The sequence below is a fragment of the Suricata suricatta genome, chromosome 10 (genome assembly GCF_006229205.1).
Source record: "Suricata suricatta isolate VVHF042 chromosome 10, meerkat_22Aug2017_6uvM2_HiC, whole genome shotgun sequence".
NCBI lineage: Eukaryota > Metazoa > Chordata > Mammalia > Carnivora > Herpestidae > Suricata > Suricata suricatta.
In genome coordinates this window covers 71,993,417-72,019,907 of record NC_043709.1, presented here as the reverse complement: position 1 = coordinate 72,019,907, position 26,491 = coordinate 71,993,417, and the positions used below count along the sequence as shown (strand labels likewise).

At 36.5% G+C, this 26,491-nt stretch overlaps 1 protein-coding gene across 1 annotated transcript in view; it reads left to right on the top strand.

Annotated features, from left to right (window-relative positions):
• Nucleotides 1-17,423, top strand: part of LRRK2 (leucine rich repeat kinase 2) — a 131,587-nt gene extending 114,164 nt beyond the window's left edge. Inside the window, 9 exon segments of the mRNA XM_029955821.1 lie at nt 111-211; nt 5,253-5,447; nt 6,481-6,674; nt 8,165-8,237; nt 9,011-9,195; nt 12,314-12,466; nt 14,294-14,502; nt 16,512-16,583; nt 17,178-17,423. Of these exon segments, the coding sequence (XP_029811681.1) occupies nt 111-211; nt 5,253-5,447; nt 6,481-6,674; nt 8,165-8,237; nt 9,011-9,195; nt 12,314-12,466; nt 14,294-14,502; nt 16,512-16,583; nt 17,178-17,299 (1,304 nt within the window). The 3' untranslated portion in view covers nt 17,300-17,423.
• Nucleotides 17,424-26,491: the final 9,068 nt, after the last annotated feature.

Sequence of the window (26,491 nt, the reverse complement as noted above, 5' to 3'; positions counted from 1 at the left end):
TCAGACTTTTCCTTTGCCTGGTCTGGACCTCTCATACACAATGAAAGGAAATGAAATAGTTGTTCTGATTTGTCTCATCTTCTAGCATGATATGTTTTTGAATGTTTTAGATCCAGTTAAAGAATATGGTTGTGCCCCATGGCCTATGGTTGAGAAGTTAATTAAAAAGTGTTTGAAAGAAAATCCTCAAGAAAGGCCTACTTCTGCCCAGGTATGCTTATAGTCAAAATTTATCAATATTTTATACAGGACATCAATATATGTATACACATGTCATCTTCACATATATATTCAGATACATAAGGAAACATACACATAACAGTTTAGAACAATCGTAACCCAACACTCCTATGTTCCCCGCCCCCCATGGTGCAAAGTAAAGAGCGCTGCTTCCGTGTGCGCCTCCTGCTTTCCCTAGGGCTGCAGCCACTTCCTAACTTTGGAGATGATCTCTGCCTCCCTTTTCTTTATGTGTGCTACCCAGTTTAGTGTTCCTATATTCGTCTTCTGTTTAAAATGAAATTGTAATTGTGTCATGTTCTGAGATATTTTCAGTTGCTCTTCCAACCTTATTTTATAAGCTTTATGGAGGTTGTCAAACATAGTCATTGATCATTTTCACTGCTGCTGCTTTCCACTGTTCAGTGCCCAACAGTATAGGTACCCATGATCGTGTCTACGGGTATTGGCATTATTTCCAGGGTTTTGGTTATGATGAACAGTACTGCTATGACCATGGTTGTACTTGTGCAGAATGTATGAGAATTGCTTTGCAGTATACACCTAGGAGTTGAATTGCAGAATCATAGGATATGTGAATATCCATATTATTTTCTGAAGAAGTTGTACCAGCTTCATACTTCCATCACCTGTATGTTAGGCTAGCCATTTCTCTATGTATTCTCCCTAAATTTTAGTACTGTCTGGGTTTTTAATTTTTTCAAATATATTGTCTTGTGTACTGATTTACATTTTCCTAAATACTGGTAAGGATGACCATCTCTTTATATGTTCATTGGTTATATACATATTTACTCCTCTGGGAAATACCTGTTTAGGATTTAGCTGATTTTTCTGTGGGATTTTTTGCATAGAAATGAAATAAGTAAAAGAAAAAATGAAATACTAATACTAATACTAATACTTAAAATAATACATATATATGTGTGTGTGTGTGTGTGTGTGTGTGTGTGTGTGTTTGTGTGTGTGTGTATATATATATATAGTAAATTTCTTTTCCCAATTTGTGGTTTGTCTTTTTATTTCCTGTAGGGTGCCTTTTGATGAATAGAATTTCTTAATTTTAATACAGTTAAATTTAACAACCCTTTTAATGGCTACTACACCTGGGGTCCTGTTTTAAGACATCCTCATCTCTCCCAGAGTCACAAAAATATTTAACTGTGGCTTCTTCAAAATGATTAAAACTTTTGCTTTTGGGAGCACCTGTGTGGCTTAGCCAGTTGAGCATTCAACTCTTGATTCTGGCTCAGGACATGATCATGTCGCAGGACTGAGCCCTGTGTCAGGCTCTGTGCCGAATGTGGAGCCTGCTTAGGATTCTCTCTCTCTCACCCTCTGCCCCTCTCCCCTGCTCATGTGCTCTTTTTCTAAAAAGAAAAAAAAAATGTTTTGTTTTTGACATTTAAGTTCTTAACCCATTAGGAATTGACATTTTTATCTGGATAAAACTTCTTTTTTTTCCCATATGGATAACTAAATTTTCCAGCTTTATTTATTAGATGGTTTCTTCCTTTTTTTTCTATTGATCTTTTCCCTTCAGTTTTGCTCTTTAATATGTCAGATACACACACATCCACACATGTGTTCTCTTGCATTGGCCAACTTATCTGTTCTTCCTCTAATACTATCCTATGTTAATTCCTGTCATTTTATAAGTCTCCTTTCTGTACTTATTTTTCTCCTCTAAGAATGTTTTTAGCTTTCTTGGATTTAGTTTTTCCATATAAATTTTAAAATTGCTCTGTCAACTTTTATGAAATACCCTATTGTGACTTGGATTGGACTTGCATTCAATCCTCAATTTGGAGAGGATTTTATCTTTATTTTTTTAAGTTTTTCTATTCTTGAATGTGGGTTTTTTATTTATATTTTCTTAAGTGTCTTTCAACAAAGTTTTATAATTTTGCATAAAGGTTTTTCACAATTTTTTCCCCATCAATTTTCTTGCTGCAAATTTCTGTAAACTCAATTCCTGACTTGAGATCTTTCTTTTAACTACCTAGGCAATGGGAATCTGGTCTACAAATGTTCATGAGGGCAAGCTTTTGAATAGCAATTTCTCAGGATTCTTTTCCTTCCTCCCCCTTTATCTGTAAAGTACAAGTCAACTTTCCTTGTACCAGTAAAAAGTGGAAGCATGGATGTCTATTTCTGGTTCTCATTTACTCTGAGTATGCAGCCCTTTGGGGTTCCAGATTTATGGGAACAGGCCTTTATTGGACTCCCCTTTGGGCAGGCTCTAGATTTAAACTTCTTTCTCGCTGACTGATACCAGAAACCACACATCAGTTTTGCCTTCAATAGACAAATACCTTTAAGGAAATATCTGGCTTTAAGGTTCAGTTGACCTCTCTGTTTTTCATTGGATTCTTTCACTAATACTCTGTCTCCATAAGTCCTATTATGTTGTCAGACCTGTAATATTTTTAAGAAGGTAAAAAAATAATTTCCTTAGCATTTTAAGTTATTTTTAGGTGGGTGGTTTGTCCCAAATAACCTTTCCCACCATAGTATCAGAAGTAAAACCTTACTATGTTTTATTTTATTTATTTATTTTTAAATAGTTTATTGTCAAATTGGTTTCCATACAACACCCAGTGCTCTTCCCCACAAGTGCCCTCCTCCACCACCTCCACCTCTTTCCCTCCTCCCACTTCAGCCCTCAGTTCATTTTCAGTATTCAATAGTCTCTCAAGTTTTGCATCCCTCTCTCTCCCCAGCTCTCTTTCCCTCTTCCCCTCGCCCTGGTCCTCCATTAGGTTTCTCCTGTTCTCCTAACCCTTACTATGTTTTAAACTGAAACAGTAAAATTTTAATAGATCAAAATAAGAGCTTTCTTTATGTTGTGTACTCTCGATTTTGTATCATAATTTATTGAAAACTTTTTGTTCATCTTTAAAATTCTACTCAAAAATAGCTAAGTACATATACTGACTTGATCAACAATTATGTAATTATCTTGGCTACTTTCCCTAATTTTATTGAGACATAATTGACATAAACACTGTGTTAGTTTTAAGTGTACAACATGATGATTTGATACATGTATGTATTCTGAAATTATTAGCACAGTAAGGTTAGTTAATATCCATTACCTCACAAGTTACATTTTTTTTCTTGTGATAATAACTCTTAAGATCTACTCTCTTAGCAACTTTCAAATATGCTACATGGTATTAACTTTAGTCACAATCCTAGACATTACATCCCTGTCATATAACTGGAAGTCTGTACCTTTTGACCCATTTCACCCATTTTACCCGCTCCCAAGCCCTGCCTCTCACAACTACCAGTCCATGTTATGTATCTGGAAGCTTTGTTTTGTTTTGTTTATTTTATTCTTTTTTAGTGCCACATAAGTGATACTGTACAGTATTTGTCTTTTCTGTGATGTATTTCACTTAACATTATACCCTCAGGGTCCATCCATGCTGCTACAAATGGAAGAATTTCCTTCTTATATATGGCTGAATGATACCGCATTGTGTGTATATATACACACGTACATATATACATATATATCATATTTTCTCTATTTTTTCATCCATTTATGGACGCTCAGGTTGCTTTCATGTCTCGGCTATTGTGAGTAATGCTGCAGTGAGCAGGGGATGCAGATATTTCTTAAAGATAAATGATTCACTGGCTTTAGATATACATCCAGAAGTGGAAGTTGTATGGTTGTTCTATTTTTAATTTTTTGAGGAAATTGCATACTGTTCTTCATAAAGGTTGCAGCACTTTACACTCCCACCAACAGTGGACAGGAGATCCTTTTTCTCCACATCCTTGCTTGCCCTTCTCTTTTCTTGTCTTTTGATAGTAGCCATTCTGACAGGTGTGAAGTGATATTTTCTGATGGTTTTGATTTGCATTTCCTGATGATTAGTGACGTTGAGCACTTTTCATGTATGGGCTGGCCATTTGTATGTCTATTTGTCTTTAAATTTTGGTTACCACTGCTATTAATCACAAAGACATCTTGTAATTTAAAATTTTTTTCACAATGAAATTTCCATAGATTTTATTTATTATTTTATTTTTTCTTCCTTTTTAAAAAAAAGTTTATTTATTTATTTTGAGTGAGAGAGTGCAAGTGGCTGACAAGCAGAGAGAGAGAGGAAGAGAAAGAATCCCAAGCAGTCTCCACACTATCAGCACGGAACCCAAGGTGGGCCCTGAACTCCAAACCATGAGAGCATGACCTGAGCCAAAACCAAGAGTCAGACACTTAACCAACGGAGCCATCCAGGCACCCATACTCTTTTCCCCCTTTATTTTCAATAATACTTGATCTCGAATTTTTTTTATAGTATATGATAGTATTTGACCTTGACCTACCTACTTAATCTTTAAATACAGTGTATATTAGGCAAGATGGGTAAGGTCATCACCTTTGTCAGATGAGATGCTGAGAGAATAAGGAGCTTTGAGTCTCATGAGTGGAAGGCAAGTGGCTGAATCATGGCTCTGAGCCCACTCTCCTGAGTCCTGGTTCTGTTTCCTTCCAGTTCTCCTCCCCACCCCCACCCTGTCTCTCTAGTTTTTTCGTGCTTTAAGGAAAAGCATGAAACAGAATCTAGAAGTGATTTGTGAGTTTCATTACCAGAGATCAAAATTTCTTTTCCCTGCAGCTGGCAGAATGTCTGTTGTGTTGGTGGCCCGTGTTTATCTGTAACATGATGCGGCTCTGCAGTGTAAAACTGAGTGACAAATAGCTCCCGACTCTGCTACATTTCTGTTCAGTTGGCACTTTTCAGATTTCCTTTCTTTTCAAGTTACAAACATACATACAAAAGAGTATATTTTATTCTTACTCTAAAACTAAGTACTGTTGTAATGTAACTTTGTCTGTAGTTTGGATTGCTAATCTCCTTGCTTGGATTAGATTGCAGTTTAACAGATAGATCTGAAACATGCAGTTCTACATTGTGCACAATAATTTGATCTTTCAAGAGGATATGCATTAACTTGATGCGTATTGCTTTGCTGTTTTTCGACTTTCTCAGGTCTTTGACATTTTGAATTCAGCTGAATTAATCTGTCTGATGAGACATATATCAATACCGAAAAACTTTATTGTTGAATGCATGGTTGCTACAAATCATAACAGCAAGAGTGCAGGCATCTGGCTGGGCTGCGGGCACACCGACAAAGGACAGCTCTCATTTCTCGACTTAAATATGGAAAAACACACTTCTGAGGTAAATCAAAATACTCTAAATCACAGATACTTTAGAAAATTTGTTTTGCACGCTATGCTAAAGAAGGTATCAGTTAAAAAGTTACTTAGGAAGAAGTTAGATGAAAGCAATATAGAGTATTATTAAGTTAGTTTTCTGGTAGAAAAGAGTATTTACATAACATTAAATAGTCTCTTTTCTGTTTTAAAATCACAGTACGTGTTTGTGTCAGGTCAGGGACCCTAGAAACAGAGTTTAAGACAGAAGAGTCTTGTACGGGTGTTGTAAGGAAAGAGTAACTTTTAAGGAAGTGAAAGAAGCCAAAAGAACAGGGGAAGAAATTCCACAAAAATGTTGTTTCTGAAGAAGTCTGCTGTCAGTCTTAGTCGTGAAAGACTGGGGTGTGGATTACGGCACAGGTGGGGCTCTCAGGCCGCCAGTTCTCCATTCCCACGTGGTAGTCAGGCATTGGCTGGTCTGCCCAAGGGGGAGTACGGCCTCGCCACCCTGCCATTTCTGGCCGAGCCGGCTCCCACCAGTGGAGGACAGTTATGTGGTGAGGGTGCAACTCTGAGCTGTTAGTAACCAGCACTCACTACAGCTGGGGGTGGGTGCTCATGACAAAGATGAAATCCGGGTACTGCTCAACACGATGGATCAGTAAATTATATTAGCAAAGATAAGAGAAATTTCTAGACTTAAAAAATAACCCAATATTTTGACTGTTCCTGTGAGATACATGTTATGCCTAATCATTATTCTCAAGGTTGAACAATCTTCTCATATTATTTTGATGGACTGAGAAATATGGATACTGAAAAATAATGTTCAATTTTAATTTTAGTTTTAGATGCATTTTAGATAGGCAGAATTGTTTGCCAGTTAAGTCATTTATTGTGGAAAGTTAAATAACATTAGCATTGTTTTTAACATTAAAAGCCAAAGAGTAAAAAGAGTTTTAAGTGTATGGATAACGATATTTTATTCTATTCTAATTCTAGTCACTTAAGCCAGAATCAAGTTCTTTAAGTGTTTCTTTCCCTTTTTTTCACAGGAAGTTACTGATAGTAGAATACTGTGCCTAGCTTTGGTGCATCTTCCTGTTGAAAAGGAAAGTTGGATTGTGTGTGGGACACAGGCTGGCGTGCTCCTGGTCATCAGCACCGAAGATGGAAAAAAGAGACACACCCTTAGAAAGATGACTGATTCCGTGACTTGCTTGTATTGCAATTCCATTTCCAAGCAAAGGTATAGTCGTGAATTTGACCTTTGGGACAAAGTTCCATACCTTTTAGATGACTGATTGTGTGGAAACCTGTTATTGCTTCAGCAAAGACTGCTTATTTTTAACACAGTACTATCAATTTGCATATATTAAAGGCATTGTGGGCGGCCACAAAGGTATTCTTATAGGTCAAGTTGAGGCAACATAAGACAGGTCAGTCCTTTCTTCAAGCCGACCTGCCCTGCTGCTGGTACCACCTCAGCTCTGGTTGGTTTCTTTACCGTCCCTCACATCAGGTTACTTTTCTTTGTAAGGGCCTCTTCAGACATGACTTTGCATTTAGTCTTTTTTTGAGTATCAGCAGTCTGTTATGTATTGGTTTAAAACATATCAGTTAACAATCAGATTGGAAAATAATAAATGAATTCATAAGTTATTAATAGGTAAAAAAGACTCAAGCATTTGTAGTTGCAGGGATCTCATTTCAAAGGATTTTATCTAACTGGCAGAATTTCAGGTGTGAGTAACAGGCTGGTTATTATACCACTTGGGGGAGGATGATTTCCAGGAGCCATTGAGATTTTCCCCATATATTTCTCCTGTTTAAGTCTATACTGGAAAATAAATAAGTAAATTAGGAAAATGTGAAACTCTAGTGTTTGGCAGCTGAAATATAAACTCCACTGGCAGTTTTGAAGTTGAAATTATTCGGATATTGTCAGAGAAAAACTTCATCAGATGGCATTAAATAGGCAAGGAAGACTTTATTTAAGATTATTGCAGTAGGACACAGAGATTGAACTCAACTCTACTGATAGAAAAGGTGGAAGAGGTTTTAATACTGATGAAGCTTGAGGACATTGTGGGAGGGTCCTTTGATTAAGTCATCTGTCTTTGCTAAATGTTGCTTATTGAAGTTAGGACTCTACCCTCCCTCAGAGACTGGGAGATGAGGCCCTGCCTTTCTTTTTTTTTTATTTTAATTTTTTCTTAATGTTTATTTATTTTTGAGAAAGAGAGAGAGCGCGCAAGCGCACGTGGGGAGGGGCAGAGAGAGAGGAAGACACAGAATCCACAGCAGGCTCCAGGCTCTGAGCTGTCAGCACAGAGCACACTGTAGGGCTCGAACTCATGAACTAGATCATGACCGAGCTGAAGTCTGAGGCTTAACCAACTGAACCATCCAGGTGCCCTGGGGCCCTGCCTTTCTTGATGATTACATTTCAAAAGGAAGGTTTCCAGTTTCTTGAGAAAGACGTATCTGGGTTGTAAAACAGGCAAGAAGCCGGGAGAAGAGTTCCGTCTCAAATGGGCAGAGAAAGAATTTACAACGGTAAGTTTTCTAAAGTAAATGCTGTAAAAAAAGCAAAAGTTGGTGGGGGGAGGTCGGGGGTCATAGTCAATGAAGAAACCTGTCTAAAGTTTAGTCACGCTAGGGGGAATGTTATGGCCATGGCCATCTTGGTCAATATAAGCATTCTTTATATAACCATTTTGACACTTTTCCTTTTAGCAAGCAAAAAAATTTTCTTCTGGTGGGAACTGCTGATGGCAATTTAGCAATTTTTGAAGATAAAACTGTTAAGGTAAATGTTGAATCCGTTCTACATCAAAAAAATTTTTTAAGTTCTTTGTTTTATGTAATAAAACACTTTTAAGTGATTATGAACTGCAGAAGAGCAAAGATCATAAATTCTCTTTAGATCTTTTTTCATCAAGTCTTGCATACCTTTATAAATACATGTTGACTGACTGTACATTTTGTATGAATGAACTAAGGATGAAATGGTAAATAAGATCTGATTTATAATGTTAGGAATGAAAATAATTCTATTTTTATATAAATGAAGTGATAATTCCTTATAAATATATTGTGGAAAACAGCAAAAGTTAAGTTTTAAATCCTATTTGCCACCAAATTTTTCTTTAGCCTGGAAGAAATCATTTAACTTTCTGTTCTTCAGATTCTCTTGCTCATGCTCAATAAAGCACTCATTCTTCCCTCCATCCATTCATCTGTGGTTCCATCTATTTATCCAACATCCTGCCCCTTTATACTCCTTGTTATCAAAAAACATTACTTATGAGAGACAGACAAGTAGAGTATAGTCCCTGGGTTATTTGCTGTACATTTTTGTATGGAGAAGTAAAGAGATTGTTTATAAGGATAATGTTTTTGCATACCACTTGAATTAAATACTGTTTTCATAAATCCTTTGAAAAATGTATCCTGAATTTTTATTTTAAGACCTCTAGCCATTTGAAATGGAATAGTAGCTTTTAGAAAGAGCAGCAAATTTTACAGTGTTTCATTCTGCCGCTACTCAGTTTACTGAATGTGTTTCTCTTCTTGGCAAAGTGTAAAGGAGCCGCTCCTTTGAAGATACTAAATATAGGAAATGTCAGTACTCCACTGATGTGTTTGAGTGAATCCATGAATTCAACTGAGAAAAACATTATGTGGGGAGGATGTGGCACAAAACTTTTCTCATTTTCTGATGATTTCACCATTCAGAAGCTCATTGAGACAAAGACAAATCAGCTGTAAGTTATTTCCATCTATACAATTAATTTACTGATTTATTCATGTTTATTTATTTATTTATTTATTTATTTTTGAGGTGGGAGGGCAGGGAAAGAGAGAGAATCTTAAGCAGGCTTCATGCCCAGTGTGGAGCCCTATTTGGAGCTCAGTCTTCTGACCCTGAGATTGTGACCTGAGCTGAAACCAAGAGTCAGACACTTAACCAACTGAGCCACCCAGATGCCCCCAGGTTTATTCTTTATAATCATATCAATAATGCTGTTGCAACCCAAGCAAAAATCTTTTAAAATGCATAATTTATTTTTCTATTAAAAACATCACCCAGCCTAATTACATTTGGGATAAAATATGGAAAGCCATGATGATCTTAGCAGTGTTTATCAACCTAAATTTTTAACAATTTCATTATCTCTATATCAAATTAAACATAAATTTGAAAGGTAATAAACTCAATATTTTGCTTTATCTGTGAGTTTTGCATGCCTGTTTTGGATAATTTCCATTAAGTACTGACTATAGGAAACATGCACCTCAGGAATAAAGTCATCTCTAGTTTCGGTAATTACAGATACTCTTTCTACAGCAAAGTTAGTGATACCACTGTCAAGCAAAAGTAAAATGGAAACCTTGTCCCCATTTGTTTCAATATTTAGAGTTGAATTTTAACCAAATCATTGCACTTGGCTCCTATTTATTACGTTTCTCAGTGAGAAGCAGTGTAATGTCGGTTGGTGGATAATAGCATAAATTGTAGTTCAGATATTGGCTTTGCCATGTATTGGTTATGTGAACTTGGGCAAAAACTTCTCAAATATCCAGTCTTCTCTAATCTGAAGATTGTAATATATTGTACCACGAAGGGATGTTTGGAAGACTAAACAAGAAAATTAATATAAGGAGCTAACATAATGCCAGGACTTGGCAAGCTCTCAGTAAATATGAGTTGTGATTATTATTGGCTTTGAGTGACAAATCCTCCGGGAATGTCCTGGTTTCTCAATATCCATCTAATTGCCTAAAACCTAACTTTGAGAATAATCCTGGACTCCTTGACCCTTTACTCGCTTTGTCCATTTAACTCTTCTCCTAATTGACACTCAGAGTCTTGTGTTTCTCACTTTCTTCCTTCTGCTTCCACAGGCCAGGCTGGCATCCATCATCCACGGCCTTGCTAACAATAGCTTCTTTTAACCAGTTCTCAACCCTCTGATTATACTTCCTTCAATCTGTTCTCAACATTGCAGACAGAGCACTCTTCTAAACACAAGTCAGTCTGTTAGTTTCTAGCTTAAAACCCTCAGTCACATCCCATTGCCTTTTGTTTAAAGTTCAGACTTCTTAAGACAGTCTGCTACCAGGCCCTGCAGGATTTAATCCTTCCTACCCTCTCAGACAAATTAATCGTGGGTGGGTCTCAGGTTTTAGCATTTTTCTTTTCAGGCTCTCAGATGATTCTCAAGTCTGTGGCGTACAGATACACTGCTGTGTATTGTAAATTCTCATGGATGAGGATTTTTGTTTTCTCTCTTATTTACAGATTTGTTTCCTAGTATGTGGTAAATGTTTGGATAAGCTATTTTCATGAAATTTTTGGGTTTTTTAAATTAATTTTTATTTTTTTTTTTGAGAGAGAGAGAGAGAGAGAATATGAATGTAAGCTGTGAAGGGGCAGAGGGAGAGAATCTTAAGCAGGCTCCATGCTCAGTATGGAGCCAGACACAGCCCATCCCACAATGATGAAAATCATGACCTGAGCTGAAACCAGGAATCGGATGCACAACAAACTGAGCCACCCAGTTGCCCCTGTAATTTCCACTTTAATCAACCTAAACAAATCTGAAAATATTTTAAAAGAAGGGCCCCCCTTTATTTATTTCATAGAGCGTGTTATGAGATCATGGGTATCGACCCCCTACAATTCCACATACAATTTAAAGTCCCACTGCTTTACTAGAGAGAACACCCATCAAACATGAAGCTCACAAAGCTGTTCGTCTCCTGAAAGTGGTGAGGATCTGGTTTCATAGCCACTTGGACATATTTGCTCTCTTCTCAAAAAGTGTCCCTGTTGCCTGGGTCTCTCCCCAGCAAAGCAGATACCGCATTGCTAACCCGATGCTGCTTCATCCTCATTATCCTCCTATTGTCATCAGCTCGTGCTGACAGAGGGTGATGGGTAGTGAAAGATGAGGTGCCTCTGGAGCCACAGGCCCCCAAAGACTTGTTTGGAATCCTGCTTCCGTGACATGCCAGTCATGTGGCCTCAAGCAAGTTATTTAGCCTTTCTAAACTTCCTCTCATTGCAGACATGGAGATTTGTAGTATTTTATAAGACTTTTATGGGTGATCAAATGAGATAACAAAAGTATTTTATAAATTCTGACGTTTTATGCAACATTTGCACTAGTTTGAACTGTCTTCTGTAATATACACCAAAAACTCAGGAAGAAATGGCCTAAAATGTAGTGGCTCTCTGGCAACACATATTTTTGCCTCCCTTGCCAGAACAAGAAAGAGGAAGGAAAGAAAGAGGAAGGAAACAGTATCTTCCGGCCCTATGATAAACTAAAGGTTTTTACACCCTGTGATATTTTCATGTCATTTGTCTGGTCGAATTGCAACTTTAACCATTCTTACTTTTTATTGATAGTTCATTCCTTCTGTTAGTACTCTCTTCATCCATCCATCCTCTGTCCAGCCACTTAACAAACTGCCTACTTTATTAACTAGGCATTTTTCTAGATAGGTTCTTATCTATCTACATATGTATATGCCAGATAGATAGGTGCTTATCCATGGTGACACTTCACTGGATTGTGGGTGTATAGAAAAGACACTGTCTTTGTCCTTCAGAAACCATATTTACAGGCTCATGTCAGGGACACACTAATTAATAAATTCAGTTTTATACTTAATAAGGTCTGTAGTGTCACAGGTATACCAGTGCAGGAAAGGGAATGCCTGGTGTGTTTTGACAGGTCAGGGAAGTATTCCAGAGGAGCTGATGTTTAAGTTAAACCTTAAAGGCGAAGTAGAAGTTTGCTGTGAAGGTCGGGGCTATGCTAGCCAACCTGTTTGCAAGAAATGAAGAATAGTGACATTCTTTTCTCCCTCTAGGTTTTCTTATGCAGCTTTCAGTGATTCCAACATCATAGCTGTGGTGGTAGACACGGCTCTCTACGTCGCTAAGAAAAACAGCCCATTTGTGGAAGTATGGGATAAGAAGACTGAAAAACTCTGTGAACTAATAGACTGTGTGCACTTTTTAAAGTAATTTCTCTTGATATTTTACTGTGGAAAGAACACAATGTGAAATATACCCTCTTGACAAATTTTTAAGTGTACAATGTATAATTGTTGACTGTAGGGACAATGTCATTTGTTCTTATTTTATGCTTATTAGAGCTGTTTTTATACTTCAGACTTAACAGAGAAGGGAAGTAAGGCTAATTTTACTTTGTTTCTACCTCTAACTAGAACACTAAACAATGCAGAAACAAAATTGCTAATGCTTTTTAGCACCATCTCTTGATATTTAGCAAATAGTTTCATTTTGGGAAAATAAAAAAAAATAGGAACATCATATGTATGGTTTCTTTAAAATATTACAAAGAATATTCTCTAATGAAAACATAGTACATTATTGAAAGGGATCATACTGGGTTCATTGCTGACTGTACATTTAGTAGTGTTACAATATCAAAATTCACTACTTATAATTAGACTCCGGGTCCAAGGATACTTGGCTCTAAAGATAAAGTCCCAAAACAATTTAAAAAATGGGGGGAAACCTGCTGGACTGACCAGTGCCTGAACTGCTTAAGGATGAAGGATCAAGACACCAGACTGACAACCTCAGTCTAACCCAGCACATCTCACGCTTTAAATCAAGCACCTCTGTTGAGTGCTGCTGGCGAGAAAGGGGACCTCTCAACCTTATTTGCTAGCTACTTTATGTTTTTTGTTTTGTCTTGTTTTTAATTTTTTTAATGGTTTATTCATTTTTGAGAGACAGAGCGTGAGTAGGAGAGGGGCAGAGAGAGAGGGAGACACGGAATCTGAAGCAGGTTCCAGGCTCCCAGCTGTCAGCAGAGAGCCCAATGCTGGCCTGAGCTCACGAACGGCGAGATCATGATCCGAGCAGAAGTGGGATGCTTAACCGACTGAGCCACTCAGGCGCCCCTGTTTTGTCCTTTTTATTTTTATTTTTATTTTTATTTATTTATTTTTGCTGAATAGATTTTTATTCTCTGGAGAACATTTAGATTACACACTGTATCTATGAAATGAGACTTCAAAGTTGACTTTCCTAGAATCTTTTCATTTTTCTCTGGATGGTAAGGAGACTGACATTCCAAGGGCGGACAGTTATGCCTGGTAAAGGTTCCCTTACATCCTAATGTTCTAAAAGTGTGTCTAAAAAATAAGACATCTCAGTTTTATCATGAATTATTCATTGGCCCAGAAAATTTTAGTGAGTTATATGGATATCTTTTACATGTAAATGATTAAAATTTAATTTTCCTTGGTAACTTTTAAACTTCATGGAAAGTGACTTTTTTCTATTTATATTGAGCAAATTTATTCTTTTTTAAAAACTGGATTATACAGGCTTATTATTTATAAAAATTATATCAATTTTTTAAAGTTTATGTATTAATTTTGAGAGAGAGGAAGAGAAAGAGAGTGAGGGAGGGGCAGAGAGAGAATCCCAAACAGGCTCAGTGTGGAGCCTCACGTGAGGCTTGATCCCACGTCCCATCAGATTGTAACCTGAGCCAAAATCAGGAGACAGATGTTTAGCCCACTTAGCTACCCAGACACCCCCCCCCCCCAAATTACATCCATTTTATTTACTTCAGAATTTCTTGAATTTAAGAGGCTATTGTGTTATCTTTGATATTTTATGTTTCAAGTAGAGAAGCCACTTTGGTGTTCTGTATTTAGCAAAACTAGTTTTGTAGAATTTTAATGATGTATAATGTATACTGTTATGTATTCATAATTTAAAATGCTATATATAGTGTGTATATGTAGACATCTGTTTTATCTCTTAATTTTTGATAAGATTTATTAATATGGACTTTGTGGTTTTAGGGAGGAAATGGTAAAAGCAAACACGGAATCAAAACACAAAATGTCTTATTCTGGGAGGGTGAAAACCCTCTGCCTGCAGAAGAACACCGCCCTCTGGATAGGAACCGGGGGAGGCCGTATTTTACTCCTTGACCTCTCAACGCGCCGAATTATACGTATTGTGCACAATTTTTGTGATTCTGTCAGAGTCATGATGACAGCACAGTTAGGTAAGCTTCTTGCCTTCCGATCCTTTTTCATACTAAGACTTAAACACATGCTTTTATTTTTAATTTTAGTCTCACTTTCCAGTGGCATTTGAAGCATCTTGGAGGGTCACACCGTGGAACCCAGAACTGGGATACATTTTGAACAGGGCCTTAGAAACTGGAGGGAGGAGACGCTTTCAGTCCCTTTAGAGAAGCAGACTGTCCCAGCCCAGCACGGATTCTGGGTGTTTCTTTCTCTGTGTCTAAGGCAAAAGAGGAAATAGATAATGTTGAATGTTTTTAACTTAAAATAATTTTTTTGTAATGTTTATCTATTTATTTTGAGATAGAGAGGGGAGGAGCAGAGAGAGGGAGAGAGAGAGATTCCCAACAGGCTCTGTGCTGCCAGCACGGAGCCCAGCAGGAAGCTCAAACTCACGAACCGTGAGATCATGACCTGACCTGAGCCACAGTCAAGAGTTGGATGCTTAACTGATGGAGCCACCCGGGCACATCGAGTATTAACTTTTTAACCAAAGATATTAAAGCAAATGCTTATTTTAACCAGTTTAAACTTCCTCCCCTTCTTAAATTTGGTTTCTCATTAACAAATTTGTGTTCTTGTAACAACATATGCTGAACTCTACAATCTGCAAATATTGACGATCATGTTTTATGCAAACTTTTATGTCTTTTCTTGCTCCTGCTTTTCTGTTTAAATATGAAGAAATCATAAAAGCACATGAAGTATGTTTTCTACATAAATACATTCCATTGTTTTAACTAATTATTAGGCTTAGAAAATAGTATTAGCATATATACAAAGTTGGCCACAAAAATAACATGGGGTTAGGTTCTGCAAAACAGAGTTTATATAACTTCAGCAAATAAGTAGTAATGTGTTTGACAGGTGAAGAAACTAGTAAATTCCTTTTACAGGAACATGTTAAGGAGCGGCATGTCTCATGTTGCACACAAGGAGTTAGACTAGATGGTAACTATCAGGGTACTGGCATTGTGTCTCAGAGCAATAGTGGGTCATCTCTCTAGCTTTATTCTGCCAACGTTGTTAAATCCTTTCATCTGTCTGTACTTTGGGACCCAGATGGTCGTTGCTTACTGACATTATGTGGAATTTCAGTGGTTTAGTTGATTTTTAAAAGAAAGATAAATGTAAACATAATCCACAGGTGTGGCAGGTACAGCGTGGCCTCACCCCACCTTCCTAGCCTCCACCATGTGTCACACCCCTCCCAGGGCTTTCTCCTTCGGAATACCATGCTTCACACTGCCTCAAGGTTTTTCTTGTGCAGTTCATTCTTTGCTTATTTAACTTAATGTAGTTAACTAAGCCAAGAAGGTGCACTAAATTAACTCTTTTTTCAAAATGGTAGCTCATATGTCAAAACCTCTGAGAAGTGAACACTGATCAGGTCAAACTTTCCTCTTTGGATCTCGTAACATCTCCATTGCATAGCATCGATCCTGGTCACAATTTTTTTTCATTAATGTCAAGCTCCTCGCTAGGATGTAAACTCCATGTAGGTTGCATGGGACTGCATTTGTTATATGTTTGTTTACTCCTTTACTCCAGGGGCTCGCCTCCTGTGTCGAGGACTTGTGACAAATATTTGTTGAGTAAATTAATGAATGGCTTGAGAAGAAAGTATGGTTCTGTGACAGAGTATCAGTATGTCATCCATCCAACTGTGTACCTAAATGCTTCACATTTGACCAGTGCCAAAGCACTTTCACACACATTATCTCATTTAATATTATAACTCTGGGTGTATAAATATTAAACCCATTTTTCAAAGGGTAAATTATTTTCTCAGATTAACCCAATTAATAACGATTATAGCAAGGAATATGTCACAAATTTTCTACCATTAAATAATTGCTGGTCTTGGAGTATTTTTATTCAGTGTAATTAAAGTGTCTCCTAATCAGAATTATAAAGTAATTTCTAATGACTTTTTAAAGTTCATCTTACTACACTGTTTTAACAGAAGACTCTTTTTTTATTAAAGGAAGCCTTAAAAATGTCATGCTGGTTTTGGGGTATATCCGGAAAAGTACAGAAGGCACACAACACCAAAAAGGTAATATTTAATAAGATACTATATTCCAAACACAGTACAATGACATTGATGATTATAACATGCTATATGTTTTATACATTTATAATATAACATATACTGTAATACTTCAGCCGTTTTTAACTGGTAGCTTCTTTGTAGTGTAGATAATTTAAAACTAAATCTTCAAAATTAAGTTTTAGTAATTTAGCAGTACTAAATATTTTTTCAGATGAAGTAGAAATATCAACCACTATAAAATGAGAAGTAGCCCATATTTAAACTAAATGTGGTTATTTTTTCCTGACAACTTACTTATATCCATATGAGGTCTGATTTTGAACAGTGTTTGAAAAACTATTTTATTCAGAAAATGAAATACTAGGTTATTAAAGGTCCACACTCTTTTTGAAATGTAGTCGCTTCTATAATATGCTTTAAACATTTTCCCAATGTAGTTTCTTATCAATGGCAGTGATTTAGTAAATTATTTATAGCTGTATTTATATGTGTTTGTATAAGATAACCAAATATAAATGAACAAAGTTGAAATAAAATAAAACAAAAAGGCCTATGGCAGATCTTTGAAACATGATTCCATATTTTTTTCCTTTGTAGAGATACAATCTTGTTTGTCTGTTTGGGACATCAATCTTCCACATGAAGTGCAAAACTTAGAAAAACATGTTGAAGTGAGAAAAGAATTAGCTGAAAAAATGAGAAGAATATCTGTTGAATAAGAGGGATGTTTGAGACCTTTGCCTTTGGATGGGAAAATTATTCCCTGTAAATATTTCTTTAAAAATGTTTACATATGAAAAGGGCACTTCTGCTTTTTTTTGAAAAAGCTCCTGTGTATATGATGGAATGTTTATATATTTTATTTTAAATATAAATATGTATAAAATAATTATCAGTGGAAATGTTTTAAAGAATTATTTAAACTATGACATTATATTTCTTACATATCCTAGTTTTGTGGATTAAGTAATGAAAGAAATCTAAAAAGTACAGAATTGCAGGATTCATGCCAAAATTTACAAAGTGGTTAATTTTTTTGTTATCGATCATGAAAGTAAACTTTATTTAAAATTCTGTGCTTGAACGGGACTTCTGTTTGATTACTTTCTAGGTATTTTGCTAAGTATAATAATATTAGGAGCGGTTCACATGCATTACATTCCTTCTTAGGTTGCTTTTAAATGCATTTCTCCTACACACTTGTAAACAGTGAATCTTCATCAATAAAGCGCTTCATTGGGACACGTGTCCTCTTTCTTGATGTGGACAATGTATTTCATGCGTCTTCCATCCTTTTAAAAGAAAATGTCACAGGAAGTGCCGATGAGGGAAATGTAACATATTGTTCTCAGACCCAGGAAAAACACAATCACTTTCTCTTTTCCTCTTTGCAGTTCTGTCTTTGAATGTGGATACCCTGAAATTTGTATACTTGGTGTAAATACAGTATTCAGCCTACAAGTGATAAATGTTTTAATTTGGATTCTCAGTGGTAAGCCAGGCTGCTTCTAATCTTGCTCTAACATCTCTACTCATCTTCTTCCTAAATCTGTCATTCTGCAAATCCTGCATCATTCAGGAAGAAAGCTATTTCCAGAATTATAGAATTACACAAATCCCATCGAGACAATGGGGTCAAGTTTGTAACGCTCTTTATTTTGATGAAGAAGCAAGGAGTTTCAGGTTATGACGGGGAAAAATACCTGCTAACCCAGTCTCTAAATTATACCTAAATTGTTGAAATTCTTCCCATGGTAGGAGTGTCAGGGTCAAGTATCTAGGTAACAAACAATCTGAGTGTCATTTCTCTCTTAAGGAAAAACCTTTCTGATAAATCCATTGGCCCTAGCCCATAGTCATAATTTCAAACAGTTCCCTGTGACTGGACAACTGGTCCACTCAGTATTCTCAGAACTCGCCAGTGGTGTGTTACAGGATGATTTTTTAAATAATGGATGAGTTTGTTTCTGTGATATTTCTCATTGTTACTCTGTATTTATTGTAATTTTTATGAAGATAATTATGAAGAAATATGTAAATGAACATTGTATTTAAATGGAATAATAAACATTTTTAAAGCATGTTTAAGAATTTTAAAACTGTGATAATGTTTTATTTTTCATGTATAGGTCTGTCATCTAATATGAAATTTTATATTAACCTGAGTATGGGGCATATAAAAAATGCTAACTAAAGTTTTCTCTTGAGGATCTATTCAGTTGACAGTAGTACTCATAGTTTCTAGAATCCCAGGATAAAATCTGATACGCCTGATATATTCCATTTTCAAATTCTCATAGAAATTTTCTTAAATAGGATTGTTCACTCTTGACTACTGAAACAAATAAAATGACTTTAGAACACTTTATAAAAAAAATTGACAGTCATTTTAAGTTTTTCCTGGTTAGAACCCCCAATAAGCTACTTATCATGGTAAAAACATAAATTTATCTTAATAGAAAATATTTTGTGGGGGAAAATTGAAGTCTTAAAAGGGAGCCCGTGGAATCTAATTCTGGCAAGCACTACTGATTTTATGTGAACTACTTTAAAATGCAACTTATTTTTCATCAAGACAGGTATATACATATATTGATGAAATACAGAAAAAGTAGCAAAAATTCTTGAGAACCTTCCTAAATTAAAGGTGAACATACAGATTTTCAGATGAGGAGAGGTAAAGTCTAAAACCCTTGGGACTTTGCATCTTTATGTAAGCCATCTCTGTAGAAACCCAATGCTTTTCATGGACATTCATCAGCAAGATAGGAAGTTCTTACACTGTGCCAACTCAGGACAAATTGAAATCCTCATTCTCCATCTGGCCAGGTTCCCAGCCTTGGCACCATTGTTTCCAGTAACAATTCAGAATCTGACTGTTTAAAAGTACACAGGTCTTTGGTTCTTCCAATTCTTGGAGGTCTCTGGAGTATCCTGAGTAGCTTAGCTTCCACGTGGGGGCCGGGCCTGTCATCCGAATGCACTGAGCGGTGAGCAGAGACACAGTTCTGCCTCCGTGCTGTCCTCCCTCTCCCTTTCCTTGGTTTCCAGGTGAACTACAAGTCTCTGGGAGAATCTCAGCCGGAGACCAAAAGTTGGGAGAGGGAAGTGGGTGTCAGCATCTGTGTGGTGAGGGCTGCTGTTGTTTGGCCTCCAGAGAACCCACTACCCCATAGCAATAGGGTCCAGAAAACCAGATTTCATGGACTGCCTTATCTGTGTCCCTGTGGTCAAGGTTTCACACACTTACCCTTTTGCATACCACTGAGAGGAGGTTATTATCCACATTTATTTATGAAAATCAAACCAGTGTGTTAAATGCTGTGTTAGAAGGATTTTGAGAAAAAAACCAAATGATCATAGAAAAAAAAAGAGAAACCAAGAAACAGACTCTTAACTATAGAGAACAAATTGATGGTTACCAGAGGGGAGATGAGTAGGGGAATGGGTTGAAAAGGTGATGATAGGGCTTACGGCGTACACTTGTGATAAACATCCGGTGCTAAGTGTTGAATCATCACTAAATTGTACACCTGAAACTAATATTAGTTTATTTATGTTAACTAACTGGAATTTAAATAAAAACATTAAATAAAGAAGTATTATGGGAAAGTAGAGAATGTGTCCACCTAGCCAGAGAGTGGAGGATCTGGGAGGATCACATACACAGAAAAGCTAATTTTGAAGTAAGCACATTCAAGACCTTTCTGTCCTACTCTGGCCTGTGTTCCACGTTAGCTTGTAACAGCAAGGAGATTTCCTCTTATCAAAATGAAAGTGGAATTGCAAAAGGCTCTCTGAGGGTTTTTATTCTTTGTCTGCAAATACTGAAATAAACACATTAAGTGCAACTCTATCCATGATTTTAACTCCAAACATACTTAATTTGCTGGTATGTTGATCAGGGCAATTGATAACGTTTCTGATGTTCTCTCCTCCCGTGAATTGCCTTCAGCTGCTTGGATAATATGTTGTGCCGCAGAAGGGAGTAAGATTGCTCTTTATGTTGTTGTTTTGAGGGGTGTAGGGTTGAGAGAAGAGAACACTGAGGTTGAAGATCATCTGATGAAAATTCTGCTTTAGCACAGAATTGCTTTTTCCTTGTAACTTTCAGACATTACAATAACTTCCCTCTGATTTCCTCAAACAATATGGGGTTTTGCTATTCATCTGTTTCATATCTGCTGTGTCTGAGCTTCGTGACTGACTGGCACAATGTCTGTGGCACATAATTACATATGGTAAATTAAATTTGGCATTCAAAACCTTATGGATTGCTGATAATTTCTAGACAGTTCTTTCTTCTTGCAGTAGGGAATTATAAAATAAACGAGATCATTTCAGTTCTATGTCAAGCATGCTTGAATAGGGCTGGGAGTATCTTTATTTAGCAAGAGGGATTTTATTTCAAAGATAAATACAAGTTTTAGCTACATAAAATAGAATGTCTTCATTGATACATATTTATTTCAAAAGTAAACCGTTATGTTAAGCCCTTACATCAATCACATTTTTATTAAATGCTCCCAATTATTTTATACACTTTGGTGTTCCCATAAAGATGATTAGTATGTGTTAATTACAGAGAAATAAGTAGTACTTCATCCATTGAATAATGACATTTTATGTTTTACAATCTCCTTTTGGGTTATTCACTTTATGTGAATTTTTAAAGTGGTTTTTCAGGGTTTTCAGGCATTGACTTATTTTTTAAATATCATAATTAAGTTATTCAATTGTTCCTTCAAATAATTTTTATACTTCCAAGGTAATGTAAATAAGAAGAAAGGAAATTGGCAATGTGAAACACTGACTGAAGGAGATTTTTATAATGTAATTGCTTATTATGGAAAAGGTGAAGAAGTATTCAACTTAAATCTGTAATCATTGGTTGAGGCCCGTGTGTCAAAAACCTATGGGAAGATGTTCTGTATAAGTCTATATAGACAGAAGAATTAATTTTGTTTTCCTTTTGTGCATGAGAATTAAACTGGGAAAGTGAGCGTGGGCTCTGGGGTCAAGGTTACACCAGCTGTCCTGCTCAATCTCTTTTGTGTTGATGTCTCCATATGTAAAAAAGTAAAAACCTACTATCACATACAGCTGTGAGGAGCGTATTCTTCTTGGATCCTCCTTATCCCCAAACCTAAAAGAACTTTTAGCAACTTTATATTTGTTGATGGAAGGAAGGTGAGGTTTGAAGTTTGCAGCTGGTAGGTGGAGCCAGTATTTTGATGATTCATTCTGTTGAGATGCATAAGTGACAGACTGTGGTCTGTGGATCATGTTTCACAGATATCAGCAGCTGAGAAAGTAGCACCTTGGTATCCCATCAAACTAACAAGCTGAATATTTGTTCAGCCCTTATTCAGTGACAGCTAGGAGAAACTGATTTTGTGTGTATCAGAATAATATGAAAACAAGTTGACCTTGCTTTCATGTCCAGTGATATGGCAATGATTTGGAGGAGCCCACCTGTTGAAAACTGAAAAGTTTAGATAAAAAGAAAGATCTGACAAGATGGTATGGAATTATCAGGCCAAAGTCAAAGTGAGGGTAGGAACACAGTGATGAAGCAGAGCACCAAAGCTGCCCCCTTCCCAGGGGAGTTTGTTAATTCTAGGGAACGTGACCGTCAGTTGTCTCAGCTTCGAGTGGATTGGAGGACAGAGGAAATATCCCAACACACCTCACTCTTAGGACTCAAATAGACAGCTGTTCCCATGAGGCGGGGACACTGAAGGGGTACACGTCTGTATAGGTGGGAAGCAGGCACAGAACCGCCCCATCCTCTCCCACTGGGGAGGACAGCATGGCCCGAGACTGCCTGTGAGTTCTCCCTCCTGGGGCTGCAGTCCAAATTCACATCGCCTATAGTATCAAAGGCAATATCACTTGAACTATTGATTAAACGAGTTGAATTGGCAAGGAAGATGGCAAAGGCATTTAGATTTATATTTTGGTAAATAGATATGTGTTGTCCTTTCTAGAGTAGCCACTGAAAGAATAAGGACCGACTGTATAATTTCCAAATTAGTTGAGGAGAAAAGAAATTACAAAATATTTTTCAATCCAAATGGAGGCAAAAAATGACTGAATAGAAACATAGAAAAAAATAAGACAGATAAAAATGTAGGTATACAATCAAATATATCGGTTTTTACATTAAATGTAAATAAACTTGATTCAATTAAGATTTTCAGACTTGATAAAAAATAAAAATTCATGTATGCTATGAAATACAACTAAGTTTTAAAAATACATAAATGTTGAAAATAATAGAAATACACACACACACACACACACACACACACACAAATGGTAACCAAAATGAAGCCAAGCAGCTATATATATATAAATTAATAGACAAACTAGACACTAAGGCACATATCATTACTAGAAGTAAAGAGGATTACTTCATAGTGCACAGTGTTTAATTCATTATGAAGATGTAACTTTTAAATACATATGCAAAACAGAGGTGCCTGGGTGGCTCAGTTGGTTAAGCACCCAACTTTAGCTCAGGTCATGATCTTGTGGTTTGTGGGTTCAAGCCCCACATCAGGCCCTGTGCTGACAGCTCTGAGCCTGGAGCTGCTTTAGATTCTCTCTGTCTGTCTGTCTGTCTGTCTCTCTCTCTTTCTGTCCCTCCTAAGTCTCTCTTTCTCTCAAAAATAAACATTAAAAACATTTTAAAGATATATGCAAAGTATGCATTCAAATTTATATAATCACATATTTTCAAATACATAAAGCAAAAGTTAGCAAACGTGCACAAAATAGACATTTAAGAGAGAAATTTTAACATACTTTTTTCAGTAGTTGATAGAACAACTAGACAGAAGAACCAATCAGTGAGGACAGAGGTTTGAATAGCACAATGAACAATTCTGACATGATGGAAGTAAAAAGAATATTGCAACCAATATCTTTACCATATGCATTTTTTTCAACCACACAAGGAACATTTTTAAAAACTTACCATAAACTGGCTCACAAGCCATTAATTTAATTATTTAATTTTAAAGGGCTGAGATCATACAACTTTATTCTCTCACCAGAATGTAAGTAAGATAAAAATTAATTGCAAAAATGTGCTACAGGTTGTCAAGCCAACTCTGATATAGAAATATGTGCAGGAGGTTCATCAGAGAGTACTTTAAGGGTCCACGCATGGATGGGGGTGGGCAGAAAGGAAGAAAGATGGGGCAGAGGAAGAAGTTGGGCAGTGCCCCATACATGACAGGAACTCGGTTAACTGCATGGAGAACTTTGTACCCACATAGACCAGGCATTGGATGTGGGATACCTGGAGAGGGCAGAGTGAACTTGAGCATGCCATCACTTTCACCAGAGGCATCTGTAGAGAAGGGATGTAAGACAAGTTGACACTCTTCTCAGCAAATGGGGAAATATGTCCTTCAGTTCGGGTAGTATTGAGCAACATCTGTGGCAGATAACTAGAATCCCAATATATTTCTAAAGTAATAAAATACATATGTCAATAACAAATTGCTTTGAATGCATCTGTTGATTCTGGGAAGATTGGGATGAAGCTTTCAAGGACTTACAGAGTATAGGGGACAGAAGACATAAATGAGGATCTACCAAACATGGGAGTCCTTCCTCAATGCTGCAACCCCAAAGAAGTAAACTCTCAGAATGAAGGTAAACCAGATCCCACTCACCCCCACTTTCACAGCCCCTCCCTCCAAGTAAAATTGTGTTGATGTTGAGCATAGCAAGATGGTGATAAAAGAATCAGAGACATTGTAACTCTGAAGTCATAATAGATTTATAGACCAGATTTACAGCGCATGTGTTTCCAAAAAACATCAGAAGATTTGTTATTGAAAGTAGTTCCACTGGTAGTGTTTAGGTACCTGCAACAGGAAAACTGGCATTTTCTCTGAAAGAATATACACTTATTCTATCAGTCAATTAATATAAATAAATTTTTAAGACAAGAAGCAGTACACTGCCCAAATAAACAAAACCTACAAGAAATAAGACAACATGAGAGAGAAGATTCAGGATCATCTCAGAGCAGAAGGATGCCAGTTGAAAGTTTAAACATGTGAATAGTGAAACATAAAATCTGAGATAAAAACAAATGTGAAAATATCTCCAGAGTGCAAGAAATTGTAAGTATGATGGAGGAGATCTGGCTTCCAAATGGTCATCCTCTCTGTATCTCTGACCATCTTTCCTGTGTATGTGTCTGTGTTCAGATTTCCTTTTTTTATAAGAACACAAGTCATAATGGGTTAGGATCTACTTCAATGACTTCATTTTATTTTAATTGACTCTTCAAAGACCCTATGTCCAAATATGTCTACATTTTGAGGTGCTATACATTAGGACTTCAACATATGGATTTTTGAGGGGACACAATTCAACTCATAACATCATCATTTTAAAATGGAGGAGAGTATAAGATGGCAGAGAACATATTGGGGGAAACGGCTCTGGAAAACATCCATATTCAGAAAAAATAGACAGGGACAGACTGAGACAGAGAGAGTTGAAAGAAGGATATGATCAGTGGAATCGAAAGTGGGGGGGTAGTCTGTGAGGATCCATCTGGACTGAATAAAGCAAATGAGTATGGCGATGAAGGCATTATGTGATGATCATTTACAGACAGTTTATAGAATGAAAGGCTAACGGAAGTGGGTAGAGAGAATGTGTAACTATGAGGGCACAATGAGCATGAAAATACAGCCATGAATATTAAGAAGTAGAAGAAAGCTGGAAAGAGGGACTTGATTTAATAACCAGGGGCAATTGTGCAGGACAAATGATAGGGTGATGTTTAAAAATAGGGCTTTAGGTTGAGCACATGAAGGCATTTCAGCGATACTCATGCAGAGAGAAGACACAGATAATAACACTTTTGTCTGGCATACGGCTTACTATGGACCTCCTTATCAAGAGAAGGCCAGTGTCCAAATTCTTTTTAAAATTTTATTCAGGAAAATTAATGCTATAGCTCTATCAATGCCAATATCATATCCTGCTGAGAACTCTGACAAAATTTCTTTACTCTCTTATGAAATCACTATTTGAAAATTAGTTCTGGGGTGCCAGGATGGCTCAGTTAAGCATCCAATTCTTGGTTTCAGCTCAGGTCATGATCTTGTGGTTTATGAGTTTGAGCCCCACACACACTGGGGAGTTCCAGTGTGGAGCCTGGTTGGGATTCTCTGTCTCCCTCTCCTTTTCTGTCCCTCCCCGACTTGTATGCTCTGTCTCTCTCTCTCTCTCAAAATAAATAAACAAACATTTAAAAAAAAGAAAATCTGTTCTAATATTACCAGTTTCTTCTGCCTGCTAACTACTACTATAAATGATTTTGAGATGTTAAATTGGAGGTGGTAATTTACTATGAAAAATTGTCTATTATCAATATCTGATGTTAAGCACTATGTATGTTGAAAAATTATATAAATTTAAATAATATTTATTCAACAGTTTAATTGTATGTTTATTTTCCTTGGTGTGAAACTTCCCTATGAGAACAATTTCTATTTTGCAGACACTCAACTTTCCAATATAATTTCAGATCATAATATGTATGAAAGTAAGGACCTTCTTGTCCCATGGTCCAATAAGTGCCATTTAACATTTTCTGTATTTGCTTCTGGTACAAATGTTAGTTAAAAAAAAAATCAACTGTCTTGCCCAATCTGATGCTATTGTTCTTTCAACTGTTGACTTTTCCTCTGACAGCGTATCATTAAGTGTACAGACACTTAAGCCACATCCTTTTAAATCAAGACGGAAACAGTTGACTATTGTTCTTTTTGGTGGATATGCTTTTACACTATGTACAGTTGTTATGCAATATATGTCTTAATATTATTTAATGGCTTTATCTGATGTGTATGTTGTTACAAAAGAGTGAAGTG